Genomic DNA, 22,612 nt, shown 5'->3' with positions numbered 1-22,612 from the left:
ACCATAACTTGCAATTGTAGCTGGTAATGTCTGGAAAAGAAGGGACCATCATTGCCAGTGCTGAAACGTGTTCCTCAAATCTCTTTAATGAGGTTCAGCATTCCTATGACACAACGGTAAAGAGTTTATGACGCAAGTATCCAGAAATCCCATTGGCACCATGGTCCTTTTGCTAGGTACTACAAAAATTTCTAGATAGGCAACGCCCCACTTGCTTTTAAAGAGATAGTGACAAAATTTTAAAACTACATTTACAGCATCATTACCTGAATGATACTGAGGTAACAAAGAGTTATAGTGATGTTGAAGCCTATGGGAGAATGTATATATACACATCTATGTTATAAATTATATTTCACACAAGAGTTAGTCAATAACTTCCAATTATGTTATTACACTTGAGAACAAAAAGTGGTTACATTCAATCATGCTTACCTTGAGGGTCCACTTCCTTAGCTAACTTCAGCGCATCCGAGTTGGCCAGATCAGTGTTAGCTGGAGTCACAGCCAGTATCAGACAGTTTTCTCGAGAGATGAACTGCATTATCATGTCTCTGATCTGTTGCTCAATATCTGGAGGCTGATCCCCTACTGGCACTTTAGTGATTCCCGGCAAATCAATAAGAGTCAGGCTTAACACTATATGGAAAACACAGGAACATAAAACTGGTTAGCACACCAGATATCTAAAAAGGTCTACACATCTATGGCTGAAGACAAATTTTAGTCATATAAACCCCCCCGTAATTACCTTTATAAGTATACAAATATCGCCAATGGTTCAAACAAAACGCCTGACTACTTAAAAAGTACAATTGTTTTCCTGTTGGTCTTTCATTTCTGGATGTATTAATACTATTGAATATTTTAAACATTACAAGTGGCATAAGAGAGTGATACTTATACTGAAAATCCTTGAATGCTCTAAGACAAACGAACATGGCTTTCTGAGCTTTTTCCACCAACAGGAGCACCAACAAAAGACTATTCCCATTGTATCTTTGAAATCAACCCAAAACAGGCTTTTTTTTTTTTCCCCTTTTTTTTTTTTTTTAAATACAGTCCTTCTCTAACCATTCTTTCAACAGTGTCTCCAATTAAGACATTTCCAAAAAGTTAATAGTTAGCCTAACTTATACAGCAAAACTGTTGTTAACGAGTTTGAGGGCATGCTGTATTTTAGTTTGTTGTTTTTGTTGTTGTTGTGGGGTGGTTTGTTATTGTGGGTTTTTTGTGGAATTTTTTTTTTTTTTTACTCTGTAACTTCTTAAGAAAAGAAACATGAAAAATTTTATTCAGTAAGAAAACCTGGTTTGCTCTGGCATCACTTTCCCAGTACAGGCCATGATGCCAACTAGAAGCATCCTAGCTTGTTCAGACAGTACTGAGGTAACAGGGTATCCTTTAGACAAATGAGAAAAATACAATTCCTAGAAAGAAAACACCAGAAGTACATTTGAGGTCCGGCCAACACAGACAATAGTCGCTGAACTAAAAGACTGATCCTAATAAAGCAAAGTAAGAGCATTAGGTAGGAAATTTTCACTTTCTCCTGGAGTCAGCATGTTGAACAAACAAGCTTTGAAGCAGGGCATTAAGTTCAGCTCCTCTCCGGTTGGCTATGCCACATCTGTATAGCAGAGAAGGGCTCAGGGACATATGTTTAGAGCCAAGTCTGCTCATGGTATATCAAAGGGAGGTTCAGCATCTCTTTAATTACCTCTCCTCTTATTTTAATCTTTCTGTCCTTTGATTCGCAATGAAGACATCAGATGAGGTGATTAGAAAAATAAAGTGCTTCAGCCAAACATACCACTTTTCTCCTGTATCCAAGAGAGATCCAATGCAAAATATTTTCTCTAGATTGCCTTCATTAAATTGGGCAGATGGCAACCAGAGAACTAACTTTGATCTATACTGGAGGTCTACAATCTACTAGAGAAAGCAGCTTCAAACGCCATTATTGTCTAAACATATTTTTAGTGACAACGAACAATAAACATCCAATAGAGCAGGGAGACATAATGACATTCTACCTCACTGATCAGGGAATCCATCTGGAGGGTGACAAAAAGAAGTTTTGCCACTAAGTCTCCCATCTCCTATTATTTGTCTTTAATAGTAAGCTACTAACTAATGGTATATGTACTGGGGGAGAGATTGGTTTCATCCTGATGCAGAGTGAGAACATTTTTAAATCATGAGAATATTAAATGGGACAGAGAGTGTGTGTTCTGCCCGCTGCTCTCCAATGTAGAGTGGTTTCATAACACAGGAGAAGTTGACGATTCTTCCAGATATATATCCACTTTTGGTTCAACTTAATCTCAGCAGTTTTTTCACGTCCCAGAAGACTTCTGATCAAGCAATGAGAACACATACAAAAGGAGACAGCTAGACAGACAGAGCTAAAAAATACATTACATGACAGAAATATAAAGTAGAATGATTTTACCTACCATGTGGAGAGTATATTCTTAAATTAATAGGAATTGAAGAAATGCCTTTGTTCATTCCTGTTATTCTATCTGTTTCTACTTCAATTTCCTGACGAACTTCATCAAAATCAGTAAATTTCCTCCCTTTGCAGTGTAGAAATTCCGCATACTCTGTGAAAAATAGCAATAGCAACTCTGTACGTCACAGGCTTATAGACTTGGACACCCACTTTCAAGCCCCTAGTATTCTTCAGATGTGTATGCACAAGAGGATGTCATCATGGATATCAGGAAAGCATTATATATGAGCACATGCTACAGATGAAAACCAGCTTACAACAAGAAAGGGTTAGTTAAAAAGTCAAGCTGACTGGCTATGATTTACTGCTTTTATCTTTAGCATGTCATCTTTTGGAACAACCTGAAAGATTCAAATAGATACTGTTTACATTAATGGAATAAGCAGCAGATTGTGAATCAGATTCTGAGTTTTCATCTGATGACTTTTGCCTGTAATACATCACTAAATTGAAGAAAAGTAATTCAAGTTCTGAATCATGACAGATTATTAGCATTTGTTTTCAAAAATCTAACAGTCCACATTACACACGATTTTAAGAAAGGAGTTCTGTACATTTTTACAAGTTCATCATGAAAATAAGATCAATTAAAAACACTGCAAGGTTTTTAAACACAGCTGCTCATTTCCTAAAGACTTCTTGTAGTCTAAATCCAAGCCATGCTTCAGAAGTTTGTAAAAGCTTTTCTAGATATAGCTGTGATTTTGCTGAAGTGGGAGAACACAATGAATTCCTAAGTCTTCGATATCATACATCTTGCCCTCTTACATTAAAAAGGCATCAACCAGGTATCAGGGATAGATACAGCCTAATTTTTTAGACTCAAACTCAACACTGGATTCAAGAGTTGAAACAGGAACCTAAATACTGATACTAGTTATTGCATCCTTCTGAATTTCCTGCCCTAGAGGTGCATAAACAAAACCACATCTCAGGATTGTAAAACTGGAGTTTCTTCCTTCAAATAGGACAAAACAGAACACAAAAGTTTATCTCACATAGCAAGGCTGTAATCAGAAATAATGACATAAATGGTAACCACAGATATAAACTCACATCCTGTCCCCACAAGGTCTTAGCAGCAGGATTGGAGAAAGGCTGGACAGAGTTGCGTATGCTCATTTCGTCCCACAATCAAGGCCTGATCTCAAAGTTCCATTTAGGCATTTCTTCCCTAGAAAATGTTTCTTGGTAAAGAGCCCTCAAATATCAGGGCAAAGAGCTTGCTTGGTACTCAAAGAACAGCAGCTCAGGAGACCTAATCTGAGAATATAGACTAATAGAGAGCCTTATGTATCAATACTAAAGTCTGTTTCTGAAAAGTCACTTTATTACTATTGTTGACAGAGCTGTTAAAAAAAAAAGTCAAAACCACGCATGAAATCATAACAACAGTTAAAGCAAACTAAAGCCAAAAAAAGAGAGAGAGGAGGGCAAAACAACAAACACCAACCTTTCTGCGCTACAATACCATAATCCCTCCAGATTCAAAGAGCAAGGGGCAGGGAAACCCACCCTTGTTAGGACAAAAATAACACATCTCTTATTTTAAAAATAAGGGAGTACATAAAAATCTCCATCTTACTTTTGACAACTTAAGAATTCCAGAATATCTTATATTCCTTTTTAGCTCTAGCAGCAAAATGACAATTAATGGCTGTTTTGTATGCTTTGTTGTCAACTGTTTATTAAAAAAAAAACAAGGAATATTCAAGTATTTCAAAGTGAAAGATGGTGCACAAAAAATCTCTTAGTTGCTCTAGCACATTTGAGAATTCACATTTGTAAAATTTGTCATCTCAAAGGTGGAAAATAGCTACCTACTGAAAAAAAGAGCTGACAAGTGGTTCTTATTTTGTCCTAGTTGTTCATGCACTGCTCCTGGCAAAAAATAAAATGTATTCTTCTTAGTTACACTTTTTTTTCAGTGGTTCATCAGATTTTCTCAGAAAAATATTTCAAAATTCAATAATTAATACTTGGTGCCTAGTTGTAATCAGTTGACTGACTCACATGATAGTCAAGGAACCTTTTCTCTTTGTTCTGCCTAACAGTAATAGAAAGAAAGATTCCCTATCTGAAAAGGCTTCAAGGTAATTCAAATTAAAATGTTTACAGCTTTTTAGCTGTGTTAATATTTATCAATAGCTCACTCCTCCCAGTGATATCTGTGGTCCCACTAGTTCTGAAGGAATAGACTTTACAACAGTTCATAACCTGTGGTGCCACACACAGCCTACAGAATAAAAATTCAAATGAACAAGCAGCGCTTTGTTTTGCTCCTTTCAGCCCTTAGCCTGTCCTTGGCAATGATGCATTTAGTGAGACTGGATAAGCACATACTTAAATGCAACCTTCAGTTTTCATACACAGAAGAATACTAGCAAAACATTTTATTTACATTTTTTGTGCAAATGGACATGGAGCCAGACAAGAAAAAGTGATCCTGCCTAATGTCTAGTTCTCAGACATGTATTTTCTGTATAAAACTGATGTTACATTACAAGAAAGAACAATTAGATACAAAATGAAAACATTGTCTTTCTATGTAGAATACCTTTTCCCCCCCAGACTCATTCAAAACATCTTGGATAATATAGAAAAAAAAAAAGCTACTACAGCATAGTTCTCCTTAGTGCCACAAGTGTCCAACCACAAGTATCATCATAAGTGATTATTTCTCTCTTCAATTTTGATTAGACAAATCATACAAACAAGTGTTACAGGACAACATTTTTGAAAATGCTCCTCATTTTTCCTGCGAGTTATTTCTCCCTATCCTTTTATGATTTAATCTAGCACAATGTTATATTAACAATAAACAGCCATTGTTGTTTTCAAACCATTTAAGTTACACACACACTTGAGATCTTTCATAAATCTGTCTCTAAGCTAAAGAGAGCTGAGTTAGGTATGCCACATGATGAGACATGGAACAGCCCTTAAAAATACGTAATTTAAAAACTCTTAGTGAACCCAAGATAAGAGACCTACCACACCTTTATTTACAAGCCCGCTACCCTGTAATAAAAAAAAATAAATTAGACTGATACAATGGGTTTTTTTCCCCTTGATGAATTTGTGTTGGTTGCTATTCATCTCACGTACCTTTCAGATTGTTAGTTAAAAACTAATTGCAGATTTCTTTTTCCTAAAAGTGAGCTTTGATTTTTCTGTCACTTTTCTTTATTATTTTTTTGAAGATGGGCAAATATAGGGCCATTTTCCAGTCTTTCAATGAGGGGATTCCATCTTTCCATTTGTCACTGAGCATCAACCTGGGATCAAGGAAACAAAACCCTCCAGGCAAAACCACTTGTAAAACCAAGTATTTGTGGGGAAGATTCATTAGTCCCAACATGAGCTGAAGCCTGTACCCCATAGGGTGCTGATGGGACAACTGGCTGAGCCCTCAAACCCATGCTCTCAGACCTCAGCAGTCACTGCTGATCAGCTCAGGTTACTCCAGGCACTGTTACCAGTACACGCACACAGACAGCAGCAAGGCAGATTTGCAGCCTCTGCAACCTTAACAGCTTAAATTCAGGTTTCAGACCAGCAGCACTATCCCTTTTCCAGCACATCAGTCTTATTTGGGTGATAAGTCCTCCCCTGCCTCAGGAAGGGGTCACTACAACCTCTTCCCCATGGTGATGTCACATTTTAGCTTTTGGGGTATGCACTTCCCAAATCTTTACTGGTGTCTACGACATCCCTGCTTATCATCTGAATGAGTGGTTGTCAGAGGGTGGGATCCAGAAAATGGCAGCCACTGTCTTCCTTTCCTCTCTGTGAAATGTCCCTCCCCTACTACTGGTACTGTGGCAACTTTTCTAGTTTTTGTCCTTGAAGACCCTACAAATGCTTTCTTGTTGATGAAGTTTGGAAGATCATTTGTGTTAGCTGAAATAACCAATTTAAATTATTTTTATAATTTTTTCATTTTCTGTAAGAGGATTTTTTTGCCACCAGATGGCAATAAAAGATGAGTATGCTTGAGGAGTAGTCTCACAACAAAAGATACTTGCATTAAAGCTCAGCAACTTCAATAGGAGAAAGCATTTGCAAGACTTCAGAAAAAAAAAAAATCAGAATGTCTTTTGAACCTACGGTGATTTACTTTTCACTTAGTGTTCTAATTAACAGAACTGAAATAAATGTGGGTATTGCATATATGGCTCATTCATCTAAAAATGTCCACCTCAATAATGATTTTCAAAATCTGTTGGTCTGCCACTTTTTTAGCAAAGAAAGTAAATAACTGACAATGAAGAAAATCTGAAATTCCTCCAAAAACATTTATTACAATGAGGAAAATAACCCTCCTAGAGCCAAGAGATTTCATCATGTAAATAACAAATAACAGTATTTATATAGCAGGCAATGTACTTAACAAACAGAAGATGTACAACAAATGCTTCACCCAAAACCTGGGTACATTTTTATGTTGTCACTGCAGTTTAAAAAGCATACTACCAAGTATCAAGAAATCTGGGTAATTATTTCATTTCCACAAGCAGATGAAAGCACAGCAAGAGGAAGAACAGATCACCTAAGGTTGCCTAAGGATGATCAGAGTGCTGCAGCACCTCTGCTATGAAGACAGGCTGAGAGAGTGGGAGTTGTTCAGCCTGGAAACGAGAAGGCTCTGGGGAGGCCTTATTGTGGCCTTCCAGTACCTAAAGGGGGCCTACAAGAGAGTGGAGGAAGGACTTTTTACAAGGGCATGTAGTGATAGGACGAGGCGAAATGGCTTCAAACTGGAAGAAGGTAGATTTAGATTAGATAGTAGGAAAAAAGAGAAAAATCACTATGAGGGTGGTGAAGCACTGGAACAGGTTGCCCACAGAAGTTATGGAAGCCCCATCCCTGGAGGTGTTTAAGGCCAGGCTAGATGGGGCTTTGAGTAACCTGGTCTAGTGAGAGGTGTCCCTGCCTATGGCAGGGGGGTTGGAACTCGATGATCTTCAAGGTCCCTTCCAACCTAAACCATTCTATGATTCTATACAGAATGTGTGGCAACAGGAAAAAAACAACCAAACACAAAACCAAAACACCAACCCACCTCTCAAGACCTTCTCAGGTGTTTCAAGTCACTGCCTTCCCAAAGCTTACTCAGCAGAACCATTTAAAAGTATCAACTAACTCCTACAAAAAGTATTTAATCTTACTGATGTAGTAGACCAAAGAATCACCAAGCTAGGAAATATACTGAAAGTTGTGAAGCAAAAACTCAGAATGTTTAAGAAACAGATTTTAACACAAAGATGATCAAAGGGCTGGAGCACCTCTCCTATGAGGACAGGCTGAGACAGTTGGGTTGTTCAGCCTGGAGAAGAGAAGGCTCCAGGGAGACCTTATAGCAGCCTTGCAGTATTTGAAGGGGGCCTACAAGAAAGCTGGAGAGGGACTTCTTACTAGGGCATGTAGTGATAGGATGAGGGGTAATGGCTTAAAACTGGAAGAAGGTAGATTTAGAATATATATTAGGAAAAAAAAAAAAAAATCACTACGAGGGTGGTGAAGCACCGGAACAGGTTGCCCAGGGAAGTTGTGGAGGCCCCATCCCTGGAAGCGTTTAAGGCCAGGCTGGATGGGGCTTTGAGCAACCTGGTCTAGTGGAAGATGTCCCTGCCTATGATCTTTAAGGTCCCTTCCAACCTAAACGACTCTATGGGTCTACATAAATCAAAGCATACCAACTCAAAGGAAGCCCACCAGCTCACTAGCCCTCCTTTAAGAAATCATGGTAACACATGACAAATCACTACAGGTTAGCATGCTTACTGGCAAAACTTGCAGACAGAAGATGAAGAGTTGAAATGGGACTAACGTACCTTACACAGAATTCAGTTATCTTGTTACAAGACTACCAAACACTAATGTAGCCTTAAAATTCTTGTCCCAGGTCACATGTGCTGTGTGCCAATATTACATCCTAAAGACACACAAGGAAAAATCCTGCTAAGAGCACAACTAGAGGAGTATGTAATGCATTCCTCCTCCTGAAAAGGAATCATTAGTAAGATAGTGAAAGACCAGCACTCTATGCTTATTTGTAACTGTTGAAATATCACAACAGTTTAGCATTTAAAATGAACGCTATTTGGTGAGAACAGATAAGCTTCCTGTACCCTTTGCAGCAACAGTCAAATACTAAAAGAACCAGCATGGCTTTTGCCCGATTTGGACACCTGGCTCTCACAAAGTAAACTGCCCTCACATCCAGCTTCTCACCCAGGAAAGGAGTAGGTGGAATTCCCCTCCATGTATATCCTCTGAATGGAAAAGCTAATCTGTTACAGCTGTCTTGCCTGCCTTGTAAAGCCTGAGTTCACCATCAGGCGGCCTCCCAGCTAACAGTACCCTGTCCACACCTGTGCCTTCTAAAAACTCAACAAATTGCATCTTCCCAGATGGGACTACTTTCTCCAAAACCATTCTCTTCTCTAAGCTCCTTCAAAGACTAGCAGCAATGAAGGGACAAGAGTCTCCTTTCACCTGACACCAGACATTCCCAACACTGGAATTGCCCAGGGTGCAATGCAGTGACCAGAGAGTATCAAGCCACACCTGCATTGCTTACAATGCTTAATAGCAGATGGGAACTTTTTTTTTTTTTTCATTGCAACTTCTGGGTGGGAAACAAAGCTGCTTTACCAGAATTTAGGTCTGTTTAGTACAGAACGAAATCTGCATGCTTATTCGTTTCAATTCTCTCTTCCAGCAAGACATCACATATGCCATTTTTCTTCAGCAGAACAGGGGCAACTGAACCAAACACATGAGATGAAGAATAAGAATGAAAAATTGTGACCCTAACTACAGGACTGCCAATTAACTGCTTTGAGACAAGTAATGGCTATCAGTTTCTAACTGCAAGAAGAAAGCCACCTTGAAGCCTCAAAACATTTACAAGACAGAGACTTTTTTTTTTTCCCCTTTCTGCTCTAGCCAGTGCAGTAATTTATTGGATACAGGCCACATTTACAATTTCATTTCAAATGCAGCTAGGCAGTCCCAAAAGAGACTGAAAGTAGGATAGTCAAGAACAAGTCAGAGTCCTTCAGAGTACTGTAAATTATTTTTAACATCCATGTTTTGACTTCTTCTATGCTACTAGGTATTTCTCACATTATCAAATTCGGAGGAAAATAGTCATAACTACTAAGACTGTCTCGTCAGTCGCAAAATTTAATTAAACCCTTTGTCTCTGCCTCCAAGATTTCAGCAAAGTGCAGCATCTGCGTGGATGTGGAAATGCAAATGGTGTAAAGCCATTTAGGAATTGTACTGTTCCCCCAAAAAAATGTTAGTGATTAAAGGAGATCAACAGGTCACTACAAAATAGCTTTGTACTAATTACACAGAATTTTTTAAAAAGAGGACTAAACAAAATTCTTAAAAAAATCCTCCACCACTCGAGATAAATTTCTTCATATTTAATTGTTTCTTGCTACCCCTTGCGTATTTGCATTTTTAAAGCACATAAAGAGACCAGCTCTTTACCCAGACTTGTCAGATCCTTCAGATGTTGGAGGGCCTCTGATAACTCCTCACAACCAAATCCTGCTTCACCCTTCCATGACACGTTCAACCCACTTAATGAGTGGTCAAAGTTTCCTCCTACTTGGGTGTGCACAAATGCCTCAGCTGCCATTCCTTTAGTGCAGTGTCTCAAAGTTAAATGAAGATTTAACCTCTTCTGTTAATCAAATTCACATTCCAAAAAGATTCTCAGTCAGTTCCACAATGCTGCTAAAATATCTTGCAGTCATCTCTGTATGCCTATATGTATGTATATAGAAAGTGCCCCATCCCTCCCAAGGAAAACTATAAGTTTAAGAATAGTTACTTTTAAAAGAGTCAAGAAAGATCCTAGGGCTAGAGATCAGTTAAGCTTGCTACAACAGCAAGAATCTGATACAGTCCTCTAATTACTTTCTATAACATTTTAGATAATTATGGACTTGATAAAAATCAGTCCAGCATCTGCTTCCTGTAAAAGAACACTGTGCTTCTCTAAGCAGTTTTCTTTATTTTCCCTTTTTAAAATTAGTTCAGAAAGATAAAGGTGGCTTAAAAGATAAAGTTATTCGGAATTTCACCACCAAAAACAACAACTACAGAACAAAGTTTAAAGAAAGTAACAAAATAATTAAAGCCTGCGTTTTCAAAGGTCTTGGCATCTAATCCCAAACAAGAAATACGCAGCATTTCCCACCAGCAGAAATATGTCTTGACATCCAGGAAACACAAAATTAGGCTGAAGCTCAGTTCTCCAGAATTTCTAAAGTTTATGTTGTGTTATTTAAGTTATAACGAAGAACTACTTTTCAGCAGAGAAGGTAACTGTACAAAAACCTAGAGGCCTTCCTAAAGCTAGTAATACTATGTGAATATATTAATTCAGAAAATACCAGAAAGAGAGAGAAGCCCTGTTATTGCCCCCTTAACCAAGGGACTACGATGATTTTACAGAATAGGGCAATACAGACCAGCTGGGGTAAGTTTAGGATGGACATCTAGGAGTAAGTATTTAACTACCTGAGGTTAGAGTGTAAGAGTTTACTTACTAATTCATACATCCCCGCAGTTTAGTCATTTTGTTAGGAATGTCAGCACAGAGCTTGATTTTTTTCTTTCTTCTGCTCTTACACGGTGCTGGGAAAGTTAGATAAAAATTCTGCATAGCTAGGCCTTATTCAGGCATTTCTGCATGCTCTGTCCGAGATCTGAAGCCAAATATGCAGAAATGGCAAGTGTTCATATCTCCAACTAAAACAAAATTGATCTTTTATTATATACGTAAAGCAGTATAAGCATATTACACACTTGAAAATCCTAAAGTTTCTAAGCTGAGCATACAGAAATACTGGATTCCGCAGTTTTTCCTTTCTCTTCCACAGTATAAACACTATGAAAAATTTCATAGAGGTGTTGAAAAATATGACTGTACTGTACAAGCAGTAATTCAGAAAAAAACCTGCAGTTTAGGCAGACTGAAGTCCACCTTCCTGATGAACAACAGAAAAACCTTTTAGGAAAAAAAATGCACACAAAAACTTAGTTACACCTCACACGTAGGGACACACTAAAGTTCTACAAGCAGCTTCAATTTTGTTTCCTCCCCAGTTTCATCATGTTTCATAATTTAAAGAGCACTTTTTATTTTTAAATGCAGTTATGGATATTATTTCATTTCTTTTTACTATCTTAAGTGGAAGTCAATAGTAGACCAGTGATTTTGTTGCTTACATTGGCTTAGAAGCAGCAACAACAACAATTGAATGATGGAAAACCGTAGCTGCCCTTACATATGCTACGGAACTGAGCTACGCACCAGCAGATTAAGTGCCCCTTGGAAGAGTACAAAGTGGTGAATTCTGATGAACAATCTCAATACATCATATAGCTCAGTTTATACATATACTTTATTTTTATTTTTGACCAGACAAATACACAGAAGCCTTGTTCTCCCCCAGTCTACCTTCTGCTCTACTTAGTGCAGTGAGCACAACCAAAAAAGACAGGTCACGAAAACAAGCTGTGTGGAATCAAATCTGTGTGCACTGGAGCAAGAGTTAAAGGTAGAACTAAAGCAATTTTGGTGTGTTAATTAATACAAGTGTAAAGCTCATCAAGAAATGAATAATCAAAGCTAATTTCTAAAACACTTTTACGTAATAATGTTTCTCCACTGCTTCAAGTTTGATCTTGGATTAAATGTACTACATGCTCTAGGATTTAGATTTTACTGTTTTCCCAGATTGGACACTGGGATTAGATGGTCCTGAGCATGCAGTTTTGAAGCAGCAGGCCTTTGTTCCAGACAGTCTAGTTGCAACTTTGTTCGCACTGTTTAAGTTTTCCTAGAAATTTTTTTCCTCCTGCTGAAGTGCATCAGCACTTTGTCCAGGCATTGAACCAAAAAGAGAAAGAGGTTACCTGTTTTGGCTGTGATGAGTTGCAGGACCAATGGTCGTCGTGTTACAATTCCAGAACCTCGTGGAAGAAAATCCCTAGAAACATTAAAAATGTAGTTACTACCCTGAAAGCACAGTTACATAAGATATCAGACTAATTTGGAACGTCCTTGATACCTTCAGCTGCAATGAAAATGGAAAGTTGGTGGAGACGGATTTACAAACACTGCTTTAAAGTAGGGTTGCTAATTTTGGTTCAAGATAGCAGAAAGTCATTAGACAAATGTGTATTAAAACTAAATGACTGTCTTGAGGTCTTACCAATTCTCTTTCTTCATGACCATCATACATAACATCTCAAAATTCACCTTGCATAGCAAGAGTACCTGAAGTTATGCCCACATTTATCAGGCTCTCTAAAATAAATGTGTCCTCACCATATATTTGTTTTGAAGAGGATATGGACATATCATTATCTTTGGTCGACAGCCAGCTAAATATGGGCCAGCAGCGTGCCCAGGTGGCCAAGAAGGCCAACAGCATCCTGGCCTGTATCAGGAACAGTGTGGTAAGCAGGACTAGGATAGTGATTGTCTCCCTGTACTCAGCACTAGTAAGGCCCCACCTCGAATACTGTGTTCAGTTTTGGACCTCTCACTACAAGAAAAACATTAAGATTCTGGAGCACGTCCAGAGAAGGGCAACGAAGCTGGTGAGGAGTCTAGATAGCAAGTCTTATGAGGAGCCACAAAGGGAACTAGGGTTGTTTATTCTGAAGAAAAGGAGGCTGAGGGAGACCTTATCACTCTCTACAACTACCTGAAAGAAGGTTGTAACGAGGTGGGAGTCAGTCTATTCTGGGAGTATAGCTATGAAAAAAACCCCACACAAATATTTCATCAAACTGCAGGATATTATTTGTGCACATCAGAGGATATTAGGTCTGATGAGTCCCAGGTCAAGACAGGTTCAGGAATGCAACAACAGTGAGCCTCTTTGTTACCTTGTTCACACTTGAAGAAAGCTTTGGGCAGCCTGCAGAAAAGAAATATGGCAATTCTACTTGTGACACAAGCTCTGCAGATTTCCTTCCCAACCTAACATCTAGACATTAAAAAAAAAAAAAAAAACCAAAACAAAACAAAACAAAAAAACTCATAAGCAAGCGGTTCTAAGGCTCCGAGTAACATGACTGGCTGTATGCAGTGCCTCACACCACTTTAGAAGTCCCCAGCATTTTGAATGAAACAATGTTAACTGCTAGATAAAATAAAAGTCTCACTTTCTCAATACCTGTTAATGTGTGCTTACAGTGTGATTACTCTGCAAACTAAAGCTAAAGCACACCATAAAAGGACAGGCTGTTCAAACACAAGCTAGCTCGTTAACTTCTATACTCAAATACAGATCTGCAGGCTAAAGTACAATTACTTAAGAATTCAAGTAGTCTCTAAAACAAAGTTAATGCCTAGTGATTTATATCTGCTGCAATGTTTTACAACACTTGAGACAGCAACAGGATACAAGAACTAGCTTAGAGAGATGCTAAAGGCCTTTGAAAGGTCTATCACTATTGCAGTACCTACCAATGGAGAGAAACCTGTGTCTTGGTGAAGTGTCATCTACTGATATTTCCTCATGGGGTAGAGGAGAAAATTTTAATAGAAACATATTCATTTCTCTGTACACACTGAAATGACCATAGCCCAGGATGTAGAAAACACATATTTAGATGAGAGTTTCATACCTTGCTTTTCAAGCATTTCAGATCTTATTTAAAAAAAAAAAATATAATATATATATATATATATATAGCATTTTTGCATCAGGAAGCTAAAAGGAATTGCCATTCAGAACAAACTGATCACACAAAACAAACTAGGGTCCTCTACAGCACCACATGAGATAGTAAAATCTTTCTTCAGGGAGTCAAAGGCTGAAAAGACTTATTGATTTTCTGCTTTAGACTAAGCACATTCAGAGATAAAGAACACTGCATTAATGCAACTCCTAGTTATACAACATTGACCTTCCCTCAACAGTAAAATTAGAAAGAAATGAACACCACCAATTTTCCTTCAGAATGTTCTTTTAACATGTCCAAAACTGATAGTATTCGATAACCCTCTCTAATTGAACTATTGTCAAAAAGCCTATTGTACATTCAAGCAAGAATCAGCAGAGAGAGGTTCCTACTTGGTGAGAGGGCAAGCTGTGTTGATCACATAACCAGCTAAACAGTGTGCAGCAGAAGGGCATAAGGCTTCTCCTTCAGAAGTACAGTTTGAAGAGGAAAAAATTACAAAGAATGAGGATAAAAAGGGGTTCATGGGGAGAGTTCAGGCGAAAACTCCCCCCTCCCCCTGACCTTTAACTGCTGAATGCATATTTTACCTCTATGAAAGAAACATCGACCTCAATTAATAAATATGTCCTCACAGGGACAGGGCTTTTTTTTTTTTTTTTTTAAAACATTTGACATTTCAGCTTCAGCCACAAGGCAATGGCAATGCACTTTCTCTGCACAGCCCAAATCAGATGTTACAAATAAACTCCACTTCTAGAAAAAGGCAGTTCTTCAAACACACACAGAAGTGTAAGTCAAGTCTAAGATATAACTTGCACTTTTTTAGGAAAACCAACATAGTACCACATTACAATTCTAGCAGGAAGGGGATCCGATTAAATACTGTACAAGTATTTCTGCAGTGCTTCTGCAGAATGACATCCACAAGACAGGATGCAGGTCTTGTCCCCCTCCCCTTGACATGTAAAGCTTTCTACACAGGGTTTGTTAGTGGTGCCAAAAAAAACCCCAAAATAAACAACAGTGAATTAGGAAGAGCCCCACACCCTCATTTTTCCCTAAAACTTCTACCTAAATAAAATGTTGCTTAAAGACAAAAAAAAAGCTTCAGCAGCAAGAAATATAATAGGACTGAACACAGCCGTTACAAAGGTTCCTTCTGACCAAAAGGATGATGCTCCTCGATGTCCTTGTGATACACTTAACATTCTTTAAAGGACAGGTTTGAGATAGTTGCTTTTCCAAATCTTTTGGTCAGTGTGTACAGGTAAGTTTAGCAAGAGTTGGGAGAAAAATCACATCAAAGTTGAAGCAGCTGCAAAGAAATCAATCCAGAAAAAAAGGACATGCCTGAGAATTTGGGCACAAAGACATCAACAAGGGAGAGAAAAGGCTGTCTTCTGCAGTGGGGGAAGTGAGCTTGTGAGTACCTGTGTGCACACCTGCAAGACCACTTAACAATAACAAGGTGCAGGAAACAAGAATGAAATACATTGTGCAATAATAAAGCTGGGAATGAACGATATGTTCCTTTAAAAGACATGTATCCTACATTAAGAATCAAACTACTTTGACATCTTTATTCTCAGAACATTTTCAGCAAAAGGTACTCTGCTGACAACAGCTATACTAGCTCAGCAGCAATGCTCCTGCAATGTGACAGTTTGGAGACTGGCAGCAAAGTCTGTCCAGTGATGCCTAGCCAGTACTGAATACATCAAATGCAAATAAGATGGAAGAAACCAGGTCTTCCAGAACATCACTTCAATAACTCTCCAACCTTAGAATGCACTTACTTGTTAGAATACCATTAAATATTTTCAAGAGCAAAATATTTTCAGGGCCAAATAATTTTTACCCTAAATCTATAAAGTTACTCATGTCTTACTGCACAACATAAACTATACTGTCTTAGCTCTCTAATATAGCTCATTTCCAGTATCAGAGATCTGGACAAGTATATCTACTAAAACGTTTGTTTAATGTGTAAAGGTAACAGATATTAGTTTGAATTGGACTTGCTAAAACCCAGGTCTCAAAAACTGATGTCACAGCATGGTGAAAGAAGTTACCATGGCCGTACCAACACCTTAGCAGTTTATAATAACAAGACAGTTAGGGGTCTGATCTTTGCTACAGTAGACAACTTTAAGAAAATAAAAAAGAAAACAAAGGTCACGTCTCTGTATGTTGTCCTTCCTTGATCACACCACACTCCCTGACTGACACTCAGAAAGCAAATAAGCTGAAAATGTAATTAGACAAATCATTTATGGGGAAAGTCCCACAAAGGAGATGAGAACGGCCTTTCAAAATTCAAAAAGGGCAGAAACCATAGTGAAATGCTGTCCTGGTTTCAGTGTGGTTTCTTTCTAGTGGTTGCTGTGTTTCAGATTTGGTATGAAAGGACTGTCAACAATGCATATTGTTTTAGGTCTTGCTAGGTGATGTTTATACTATTCAAGGACTTTTTTTCAGCTTCCCATAGAAGCTGAGAAGGAGCACAGACAGACCAATGGACCAGCCAACAGAATATTCCATACCATAGATATTGTGCTTAGTATATAAATGGGGGTTGGCCGGGGACAGGATTCCATGATCACTGCCTGTGACAGGCTGGGCAACCAATTCACGAGGTGGTGAGAGTGACTTGTGTTGTATTACTTTATCTTGTATGCTCTTTTACCATTATTATTACTACTACTACTGCTATTTTCCTTTTGCTGTTATTGTTCAATTAAACTGTCTTTATCTCAACCCACAAGGCTTTTTTCCCCCACTCTCTCCTTGCCCCTTCTTTTCTCCCTCTTTTCCCTACCCTTCTGAGGGGAAATGGGGAGAACTGCGTGAGCAGCTGCATGGTCCTAGCTGCCTGCTGGGGTGAAGCCATGACAAATGCTGAAAAGCAAATGAAACAGGTGCTCCTTCAGTGAGGCTGTCTTATTATAAGCAGGACTATAGCTTACAAAGAAAAGAGCACGTGTCAAACAATCAAAATATAAACATAATGCGTTCCAAGGGGATTTCCAGGTAGGGAAACAGTTTTCATTTAGGAGCTCTCTAGAACACTAGCAGAATTTATTATGTTAAAAAAAGAAAAAAAAAAAAAAAAAAAAAAAGAAGAATCCCCAGTTTGTGTGAAGAGCAATGATGCATCATCACCAATTGAAACTTAATCATGGTTTCAAGAGAGTAACTGAGTAACTTAAATCTGCTTTACTTTGCCAGTATAGTACTGAGGAATGTTCTGCACTTTGGTCAGGTACATGGTCAGTATTATACAGGATAAATGGCGATTGATTCATATAAAACATATGGACAATCCAGGAAATCAAATAATGGAGGAAAATGCCAATGATTACACAGTAACTGCATTAATTAAAGAGCTAGGAACAAGTAAAACTGATAGTGATGAATTGTCAAAAAAAAATCAGAAGTCACTCCAAAGAAAAAGCCTCCACATTTTTCACAAAGGGTAGAAACAAGACAGGCTCAGGACAAGAGTCATAATTCTTACAGAAGAGCACAAATGCCCCATCTAAATCTATTTCATTTTGCTAAACAACATTGGTAATGTTACTTATAAAAGTTTTTCCACTAACTTTCCCTCAAATACAGAAAGGACGTATTCCATGGGCTGCTCACATGAACAATACTGCTGTGATAGCATGCCATGCAGGCCTTTATTCCCAAGATTTACCAAGGACTGCAATGCATCTTCAATTGCAATAGGAAGCAGTTATGCCAAAAGTCAACAGTTTTCCTGGGCATTTTCCAACACAGTGTTTATTGTTTTATACAGCTCCAGCCTGGCACACTTGTAGCACTTGTGGCTCTTACTGGCTGCTGAATAGCCCTATCTTGTGGAAAAGAACACACTGTTTCACAGTGAACATCTACACATGCCTATATCGCCAAGCAACTCCCAGTTCTGTGGCAAACTTACACTGTACAGAAATACTACAAAAAGTTTTCATTTTTCTTGCATTTATCATATCTAGCCCCAAAGCAAAGTGCTACAAAAGAACAAAACGGGGAAAAGCATGGTCCAAGTGTACGCCTACAGATGAGAGACATTATTAATGTCTAACTTCTTTCCTCCTAACTAATTTCTAACAGTTCTTTCCTCAGGTTCACTTTCTAAAACCCATAATCCAAAACCAGTAAATTTATAACTAATTAACTCTTAATGCTAAAAATATACATCTCAAGACGTATTTTGACAGATGTGTTCTTTCTGTGTCACCTGCTCTTTGTTCCTGTGCTCACCAACACTACAGAGGATCCAGCAGTAGATCCTTTAAGGACTTTTGTTCATTACAAAGCAAGGTATGTCCAAGTGATGGGAAGCGTACTTTGCATTTAAACAGAAGCTTTCTTAGGAATTAAATTCATAGTGTCGAATGACTTTTCTCAGAGGAAGCTTGCCATCACTGACACTAGACACCCCTGTATTCTTCCTTAGTGACTTTGGAAGTACAATTCCTCTACCCTCCAAATGACAGTACAAATATAACCCCAGGACACATATTTTCAAGAAGTCTCAAAAGCTTTAAGACACTGTCTCTGTTGTGCTTTGATGTTCTCAACCACACACCTTTTTTTTTTTCTCCAGTAATACAGTAGTATATATCACTTTCTACATCACACTGATATTTAGCTATATATGCTCTTCCTCATTAGTTCGAAGTACAGAGACAAATTCTTATTATCAGTCACCACTTGATCCCTCACCTCCTTTCATTAGTTACAGAAGAGTAAATGATTTTTTTTTTGGCACAATGTCTGTCAGTCGAGAGACTCTCCCACAACTTTGCTCAATGGCTGCAAAATCTCAGCCTAACATAACAGGGCTTACATGAAGATGTACAAAATAATTAATGTTCTTTATTGAAGACCAATGATACCTATCTTAATTAGGCCTATTAGGCAAGCTAAATGCATTAAGAGACTGTGGATTTTTAGTGGTCTCTGATATCTTAGCTCCTAAAGCTCAATACCATTCTTTCCAGGTTGTTTTTTGGGGTTTTTTGTTTGTTTTTTTTTGTAAGCCACACAGCACAGATGCAAGCATCCTTATCGTGACAATTTAGTGCTTAGTTCAATTTCCCTAATGAAGTTTGGTCTCAGTTTGCAGTAACCATTCTTTCAAGGTAAATCTTCCTTCAACTGAAAGATCATTTTAATTAGCCTGCTGAATCAAGATGCAGCCCAATACCCAGGAGTAGTAACTACACATTGCAGCCCATGCAGTTTGGACAAGTCTTTAGGGGTGAGAAACTGAGTACTCAGACATCCTAGGGCTGTAAACTATCTCATCCTTTCAAGCAGGGTAGATAATAAACTTGGTGTCTTGGAGAAGCCATTTTCCAACCCAGCAGTGTCCTTCATCGCACCATTGCTGAACTACTGGAACCGAACAGCCAAAGCAGGGACACACCAATTATCCTATCCATCACTTTCAGGTAAGCACACAAGTTGAATCAATAATAATGATTAAAAAAAAAAATATCTTGAAACTCAAACAGCATTACAACCTAGCAGCCTAAAATGTCTCTTTGGGTGTCCCTTCCCCCGCTATGGAGTTGAGACCAACTATACAAAAATCCAGAGGGGGGTGGTACAAAAAATCCACCCAAACAGACCTAACCATGGGAACACTGCGAGTCTTGACGCTAAAGGTGAGACATAAGGTATTTTTGAAAAGCTCTTGAAGAACTTCAAATAAGACTGCAAGAGATTTCAGCCACACTAGCTGGGCACCTCCATAACAACTAAGTTCAGTGACAACACTTAGGCACCACTATGGCGAGAAAGCAAAGCTTGAGATTTCCTCTTCATGCAGAAGATTGGAGACAGAGCAGCCTTAAAAAAGACCGTCGTTACACTTCTCTCCTATCTGGAAGATACTTTCTTTAAGTAGCAGCAGCATTTCTGCTCACCAAGCAGCCAGAAATTATTATATCTCCCCCATTAAAGTACACATTATAGGGCTATGAGAAAATCAGCACCAAAAATTACACCAGTCCCAGTGGTGAAGTCTTCCATTAAACACAACCAGAGTCAACAGGTTCTCCAAAGCAGGGGACATTTAAACGGGAGTCTAAGCAGGCACAGACCATTATTAGTAGCCCAAATCTAATGTCCTATTTTGACAGCAGTGAGAGCACCTCACATTGCATTTCTGCACAGAAAAAGGCAAGCCTGTTCACTGAAGCAAAGAAAAAAAAATGCACTTCCTACTGTTAAAATATATGTATATATCTTACATGACAGAAAGTTTTAAAGTTTCAATAATGTTTATAGGGTTGAAAACTTGCCATACACAGCTATAAAAACTTGCCAGGCAAAAACACAAAAGTGGTAAGATGAACAGTGCTCTGTTTGCAGTGATTATGCTCAGGCTGTAGGCTTGCTGTATTAACAGATCGAGAAGCTGCCAATGTGCAGTCTCGTCAGCAAGCCACTGTATGCATGATGCATCTGTCCTCCCTGGCAGGCGTCCAAAACTTTGCTGCATCATCCTAATTCCATTTGTTAAAATGCCCTTTTTCCTCTTTCTCTTCTAAGATTTTACAAAAGCTTCTGCTATTTCCTGCCCAACGGTGCTCTCCATCAATTCCAAGTGGGGGGTGGGAGGGGAAGAAACCACAAAACACAAAAAAACAACCCCAACAATTCTCAGAATTTTTGTGTCAAAAAGAATAAAGCAGACTTTGCAGCACAACTGTATTCTCCCCAATCAGATATGTTTGCTCTTAGGAAAGAACTAATTTGCATAGGATGTTGGTGCATAAAAGCCCATCCATTCTCAGGATGAATACTAATGCAGCAAGATTCTGTATCTTAATACAAGAAATGAACAACAAAAAATCTTTACTCACTTTTAAATTGTTGTCAGTGTTCTAAATAGAATTTGGTTATTTGTTGGATCTTTTTAACACTTACAGCTGCCAAATACTATTAAAAATGTTTCTTTAGAAAAGATTTGAGTAAAAACTTTTCCTCTATAATATAATCAGATGCAAACAGAAAAAAGAAATCTGATTGCAAGGATCAGAAAGAAAACAACATCTCCCCAACACTGCAGGCATATCAGCTACATGAAGTTAACTACTGTAGAATTACTTGCAATTAGCAAATAATTCACTTCTGGATACTCTGTCACGACAAAACTTTTAGATATTGCAAATTTCAGTGGTTCCATCAAAAACCCAGACAAAATAATCCCCTGCCTTTCCTCCCAAATCTTACTGTCCTGAACTCAGATCCATCAATACAGCCTTTTTAAACAGTGGTATAGCGTACAATCAGTTATACCACATCCTAGCCAAGCCGAAAAATCTTTGCCTCTTTAGAAGCATTGTGAAAATACTTATCTTTTTTGTGGTGGACTAGGTGTCAAACTGTACAATTACTTTGCTTGGTACAATACAAGTGACTTCAGATTATATTGCAGAGCTGGAATGTAACTGGTTTCAATTATTCTACTCCCTCTAGAACGTATATACATTGGAAACTGCAGTATAAAGACAGTCTGAATTTATAGATAGAAAGACAACTAAAGAAGGAAGGGAAAAAGGGGGTTGTTTCTAAAAGAAGTGATCCTAGTTTCTCAAAACAACTTCTCTTCTCTAGGCTTTTTACCCTTTTTTACCTGCCCTTTTATCCTGCTTTAAGCCTGTAGTATGTGCAAATGAATATATTGTCTGTGACAATGTAAAGTCTGTTTAGCTAAATATTGAAATTTAATATCAGCTGTGATCCCCCATCTCTCGTCTCACCAGAAATAGAATTATTACCACAAGAAAATTTTATACTACAAGTCTGACCAAAACAGTGTTTTATGCTGCTACTTCCCAGAACACTAACAAAGTCATAATGCTGGAGATCTCAGCCCAGACTCCTAAGGCTTTCCAGCCTGTTTCCCAGATCCGACCAACATTGGGGAACTTCTGTCAACATTTGCTTAGCACCTGAACAAACTAACAGGTGAGTACACAAAGGCACAACACTGCCTCTGATAGATTATGCTAAAATTTCTTCAGCAGCTTCCAGCTTGGCTGCTGAATTGATCTGGAACATAGCCCATTCCATCCACTGTCCAGCAGCAGAGGCTAGAGATGTCTACAGTTGTTCTCGTGCTCGCCACGCAGAGCCCTGCCTATTGTCTGCAGGTGAGTTACACACTGTCCATTTTAGAGCATCCCCTATAGCTAAGCACTACTGAATACATGTGCACATTTTTAGGCATCTGCACTGTACATAGTAAACAAAGTACCGAGTGCTAAAGATTAATCTAGCTTTGATCATATCATCTGTGAGGGTGGAAATCTAGCTGTATTACAGCAAATAGTAAAT

At 38.4% G+C, this 22,612-nt stretch overlaps 1 protein-coding gene across 3 annotated transcripts in view; it reads right to left on the bottom strand.

Annotated features, from left to right (window-relative positions):
* Positions 1-22,612, bottom strand: part of DNM3 (dynamin 3) — a gene marked incomplete at both ends in the record, with an annotated part of 193,276 nt that overhangs the window by 164,236 nt on the left and 6,428 nt on the right. For all 3 annotated transcript variants that reach the window (XM_082484692.1, XM_082484690.1, XM_082484691.1), the window contains 3 exons: positions 436-639; positions 2,460-2,609; positions 12,467-12,540. In XM_082484692.1, the coding sequence (XP_082340818.1) occupies positions 436-639; positions 2,460-2,609; positions 12,467-12,540 (428 nt within the window). The remainder of the gene's footprint in view (positions 1-435; positions 640-2,459; positions 2,610-12,466; positions 12,541-22,612) is intronic.

This window comes from Vanellus vanellus (genome assembly GCF_965231255.1).
Source record: "Vanellus vanellus genome assembly, chromosome: 5".
NCBI classification, from domain to species: Eukaryota; Metazoa; Chordata; class Aves; order Charadriiformes; family Charadriidae; genus Vanellus; species Vanellus vanellus.
Note: the sequence above shows the minus strand (reverse complement) of the source record. Positions and strands in the feature narration are given on the sequence as shown.